The sequence below is a fragment of the Solanum dulcamara genome, chromosome 3 (genome assembly GCF_947179165.1).
Source record: "Solanum dulcamara chromosome 3, daSolDulc1.2, whole genome shotgun sequence".
NCBI lineage: Eukaryota > Viridiplantae > Streptophyta > Magnoliopsida > Solanales > Solanaceae > Solanum > Solanum dulcamara.
Window position 1 is genome coordinate 296,900 of NC_077239.1, and position 5,875 is coordinate 302,774.

Here is a 5,875-nt window from a genome sequence, read left to right on the forward strand (position 1 = left end):
ATTTCTTTGTTGAAGAGTTTTAATTTGATTGGTCAGAACATGTCACATGGACACGTGGCATTATTTTAGTGGCTCATTTAATTTGACTTAGATTGCCACATAACTCTGACATGTGGCATGATTTTAGTGGCTTATTTAATTTGCTCTGGATTGCCACCTAACTTTGACATGTGGCATGATTTTAGTGGCTTATTTAATTTGACTTGGATTGCCACCTAACTTTGGCACATGGCATAATTCTAGTGGCTTATTTAATTTGACTTGGATTGCCACCCAACTTTGACATGTGGCATGATTTTGGGCCTCTAGGATGAGATGATATTGGGCTTAACAAAGTGGAGTCATCTTTATAGCCCAAATCAATAGATTTAGGTTTTTAATTAAATCCACATTTATTGGGCTTAAATAATCGACCCAATTTTATTAATCCAAAATATTTATTTGGACTAATATATCTTGAATTTAATATAAATTGAACCATTCTACAAATTTATATTTAATAAATTGTAAATGATTACAACCCAATCTACTTAAACAACTTAAAAGATTGGCCCTGATTCTCTCAATAGAAGGGACGATTCTGTCTCCCCCGAAAAAAGAATTTAAGTTCTTTTCTTTCTAAGAAGTAAAATAGAATAACCCAATTGAAATTAATCTTGAGATGAATTTATCTCAATTTTCATATTTAATTAGAATAAAATCATAAAATAACTTATTTCGAAATTATAATATTATTTTAATCTCACATTAAAAATAAAATAACTTCTTCCTTAACCAATCAATCCCTTAATAACATAATTTTTATTTTAAATTTCATGCTCAATCAAATTCGTGAGAGGGCGAAGGTAGGGCGGGGTGTGGGGGGACCAATTAATAAAGTAACCTAACTTAAAAGACAAAAAGGAGAGGTAGTAAGCAAAAAAAAAAAATTAAAAAAATGTATTCTTCTTCTTCTTCTTCATCAACAAATCGATCTCTGAGAGTGAAAATTCCGGCGATCGGAGAAGGAAAATTGACAATAAACGTGAAATCTCCGACGTCGGAGATGTATATAGAGGTTAGAGAAGCAGATAAAGTGAAAGATTTGGAGAAATTGATTAAAAAAGCATGGGGAGATAATGATAATTATATATCACTTTATTACAAATCAATTAAAATGAAAAGTGATTATTTATTATCTTATTATAATTTGAGAGATGGCTCTATTGTTACTGTCACTCTTCTTGCTGAACCCCCTCATCATCATCTTCATCATCAATCGGTATGTCTTTTCGATTTCTTTTTTCTTTTTTCTCGAGCTCATTTTTTTAGAAAAATTACAATTTTAGTCCTTCAATTATGAATAATTTTCATTTTAATCCGTGATAGAGCATATTTAACTTTTTAGTTAATTGAATTGTACTGTTGTGTTGAATTATTTAATTATGACTATGGATTAGAATGATTTGTCAGGTTGTTTGTAGTATTTTGCTATGACTATGGAAAATAATTTCTTTATCTCTAAGATAGTGATAAGGTCTGCGTAGTTTCTATTCTCAGATTCAACTTTATAAGATCACACTAAATTTATTATTGTAACGTAGAGTAATAGTAGTAATTAAATAGTAAAGCAATTGATAATTATGCTAAATTTTGTGAATCTTTATGAGCAAAGAGATTAAAAAACACATTTTGAATAATTAAGGATTTACTATATTTAGTCTGATAATATTCAAAACTAAAACTATTAGTAAATGAGGGACCAAAAAGTGCTATGAACCATTTTTCTTAAAGATATTTGCATCTTTGGTCTCTCAATTATTCATGATCTTTTATTGTAGTTTTTGTGATATTTGTGGAAACATATTTGGTATTCAATTAATTAAAATATATGTTTTTAGTTATTTTATGTAGTTGTATGTTATATTTGGATTATTTTAAAATTATCTTACTATAAAATATGAAGTAATAATTAAATTTAATATAATAATATATGAGTAACTAAGTAGTCAAACAGTTAATAATTATGATAAATTGGGTGAATATTCATCAACAAAGAAATTAAAACTGTATATTTTAAGTAATTGAAGGTAAAATACTTTTAATCAGATATCGCAATAAGTGGAAAAATAATTTATCAATAATTGAAATACTAAAATATTATTGGCCTCCTTTTTTATTTGGGAAATTTGTCATTTTACCAACTTTGTTGAGAATTTAATTTTGAATTCAGAAATTAATTGATAGAATTCAAAAGATAAATTGACAGCTGAATATGTTGCAGTATGTGACCCACTTATCGCATATCTTATCTAGTTAATTAATTGCTTGTTTTTTTCTTCTTTTTCTTATTTTGTCTTCCCATATGTTAATTTTCTAATATATATCTTTAAAATTCTAAAAGTGCAATTTATCTTGATTTTGACATTGAACCTCATGTATATGACTTGTATTTGATTGAAATAGTGAGAAGTTTTATTTTTCATAACTAAGAAATTACGTTTTTCTTAAAAGTATTTATCAAGGATAAATTAGTAAAAATCTATTTTACTTTTGAAATGAGTAGCTTTCTTTATGAAATGCTCAAGCTAAAAATATTACTTATTTTAAAATGATCGAACTCTTAAAATTATCATCAACAATGTGCAGGTTGATTCAAAAGTAATGCACTTTTAAATAATTACAATACGAATATAATAATATTTTCAGAGAATTCGAATAATATAATCATACATCAATGAACTTCAGCTGATTTCAATTTTTAATTGAGAAATATCTTGTTTTGGGGTTGCTTAAATTTTAAATTCCTCAACGTTGGAATTTGGAAATTTGACTAAATCAACTCCTTGGGAATCACTTATTATTTTTATTTGTACAGTTTTAATTTTGTACGCTTCAAAAATATATTATTAATATAATAAATAAGTAAATGTAAACGAAGGGAGAACTACTGAATTATTCATTCCATTCTAAAATAAATATTGTTTTAGCTCATTTTATGCCTAGTAGAAAAAATAATAAATATAAAGAATAATTTACTAAGTTTCATGAAAATTGAACATTATTAATAAGTAGTACTCCCTCTATTTCATATTAACTGAATTTCCAAGATAATGTACACATTTTAAGAAAAGCATTCAAAAACAAAATTTTAATCATTTTTTCCTCTATTATACTTTTGTTTAATCAGCTCCATAAAGATGATTAAATGTGAAATTATAAATATAAATAGTCCTTTATTGGAGTATAACTTTGTAAGTAGTGTAGTTTAACTCCTAAAAAATTATAAAACTTCATTAATGCAAAGGGTAAACATGGAAAAAAATTCAAACATTTCTTTTGAACGTTGAACAATTCAACTATTTTGAATAATGAAAAAACTCTAGAAATTCAGTTAATATGGAATAGAGAGAGTAGTTCTTTAATACGAGGATGTAGTTGAATTAATTATTATTTTTTATCTTGAATTTCTAAAGCAACACTTATTTTAGCATATAATTTTTTTTGGCTAAAATGATACTTTGTTTTAAGACGAGAAAATAACAATGTTGATTTTTTAAAATTTCTTTCTTTAATCTTGTTTTCTTGGAAATGCAGAAATCTTCATGTGAAACCAAGAAAAATGCCAAATTTCAACAGGAAATAAGCAGCAGCTCCAATGGGGAAAATGGTTGTGGCGATTTTTGGTTCCATATGGCTAAGATGTTATCTCAATTTTGCTCTTCCATATTTTCAAGTCATTAATTAATTACTCATATTATAATTTGTATATTTGGGACCTTTCCCGGATTCTGCGCATAACAAGAGTTTAAGTGCACCGGACTGCCCTATAATTTATATATCTGAGAAAAGCGGAAAGAGTTAGGAGGATGAATCGTCCTTAGTCCTAAGGTATTGTAGATTTTAATATCAAAGTCATTAATAAAATCAAGCTGTCATTATAGACATTAATTAACTAAACAACCTGAGATTTTAGGTGAGCTTTTTTTTAGTTCTTTAGGGTTTATAGGATTCATCTTCTTTTTTTTTCTTTTTGAAACTTATTTGTACCCACTATAAGATTTATTAATCTTCATTTGCAGTCTCTTTGGCTTTTTTCTTTTAATATATTGTGAAAGTTTAAAAGGGTCAAAAACACAAAAAATATTTTATCTTTTTGTTTTGGCCATTACATCCTCAACAAACAATCAAAGTTTTTCTCTGAACTTCTATTGGCTAATAATGCAATTTCCGTAGTCTTTTTCACTTCCTTGATAACCTTCCTCAAATCTTTTGAATTTTCTTCACTCATAAGAAAATTAAACTTTTTTGCTACTTCCTCCTTTGTGATAATTGATTTATTATTAATATTATAATTATCACAAAGGTTAATCCCAACTTTCCAATCATCAACCACCAACTTTCTATTAGTTTGTTGATAAATGTTATAGTAAAGCCTTTTGTTGCAAGTTTTAGTGAAAGGTGAATGCTAGAATTTATGTGGCCTTGAAATGGGCATGGAATTACTATTGCATGAGGTTTTTGGTTGCTTTTTGCCATTGCTATGTTTTGCTTCTTGTTAATTGGGGGAACTCTTATATATAATCTCTCTTCATTTTATTCCCCAAATAATGAGGGTGCATAAAAATATACCTTATTATCTAACAGATCAATCGAATTCAATATTTTTGATATAAACTTATATATGTGTGAACGACAGTTCAGTGAGACACCCCAGAAGGTTGGCGCGGAAGTTAGGCTTGGTGACCAAGCCATCCAAAAGAAAGGTAGTTTCAAGTACCTTGGGTCTATCATGGAAGACAACGGGGAGATTGACGACGATGTCACACATCGTATTGGGGCAGGGTGGATGAAATAGAGGCTCGCTTCCGGAGTGCTCTGTGACAAGAAGGTGTCACCACAACTTAAGGGCAAGTTCTACAAAGTGGTTGTTAGATCGGCTATGTTATATGGGGCGGAGTATTGGCCAATTAAGGTCTCTCACGTTCAAAAGATGAAATTAGTCGAGATGAGAATGTTGATATGGATGTGTGGGCATACCAGGAGCGACAGGATTAGAAATAAGGCTATTCGGGACAAGGTAGGAGTGGCCTCGGTGGAAGACAAGATGCGGAAAATGTGACTTAGATGATTTGGGCATGTGAAGAGGAGAGACACAGATGCCCCAGTGGGGAGGTGTGAGAGGTTGGCCATGGATGGTTTCAGAAGAGGTAGGGGTAGGCCGAAGAAATATTGGGGAGAGGTGATTAGACAAGACATGACGCAGTTACAGCTTACCGAGGACATGACCTTAGATAGGAGTGTGTGGAAGACCCACATTAGGATAGAAGGCTAGTACATAGTCTCGTTATTCTACCATATTAGTAGGCACATTAGCTCACTATAATTTCCTTTGTGGAGGACTCAGATTAGGATAAAAGGTTAGGTGATTCATCCTTTGCACCATAGTAGTTGTAGTTTTGCTCATTGTTTATTGCCATTTGACTTCTGCATTGTATTGTTGTTTATAGTTGTGGCGCCGTTGTACTTTGACTATCTTATTTATCTTATCTTATCTTATTTATTTATAGTAGTTAATGTTTCCTTCTTCCCGTACTATTCTATCATGACTTTCTCATTATTTTTTTGTTATTCCTTGTTTTCATCTTGTTTTTGATATGTTTGTCCTTATCTGACTTTTTATCTTGTTTTCCTCTCTTAAAGCCGAGAGTCTTTCGAAAACAATCGTCCTACCTTTCAAGGTAGGGGTTAGGTCTGCGTACACTCTATCCTCCTCAAACCCCACATTGTGGGATTATACTGGGTTTGTTGTTGTTGTTGTTGCACTGAAATTTTTTATAAAAAATATGATGTGATGAATGAGATTTTTACACTCTTAATCAGTGGTATTCAGTTT

At 29.9% G+C, this 5,875-nt stretch overlaps 1 protein-coding gene across 2 annotated transcripts; it reads left to right on the forward strand.

The window, feature by feature from the left end:
- The first annotated feature begins 911 nt into the window (after nucleotides 1-911).
- Nucleotides 912-5,541, forward strand: LOC129881389 (uncharacterized). Of its 2 annotated transcripts, XR_008765572.1 has the most exons (3): nucleotides 912-1,261; nucleotides 3,577-3,870; nucleotides 4,679-5,541. XR_008765572.1 is itself a non-coding variant. In XM_055955598.1 (2 exons), exons 1-2 carry the CDS (start codon nucleotides 938-940, stop codon nucleotides 3,721-3,723), a joined length of 471 nt encoding a protein of 156 aa, XP_055811573.1. In that variant the 5' UTR covers nucleotides 912-937; the 3' UTR covers nucleotides 3,724-4,046. The 2 variants fall into 2 exon arrangements, 1 of the variants encoding a protein (XP_055811573.1); XM_055955598.1 differs by lacking the exon at nucleotides 4,679-5,541 and having other exon boundaries at nucleotides 3,577-4,046.
- The last annotated feature ends 334 nt before the right edge of the window (nucleotides 5,542-5,875 follow it).

Excerpts from the sequence above, each read along its gene's own strand:
- LOC129881389 (XM_055955598.1), top strand. The coding sequence starts at position 938 with ATGTATTCTTCTTCTTCTTCTTCATCAACAAATCGATCTCTGAGAGTG. Across the intron at positions 1,262-3,576 it reads ATCATCTTCATCATCAATCG|AAATCTTCATGTGAAACCAA; the intron begins GTATGTCTTTTC and ends TTGGAAATGCAG.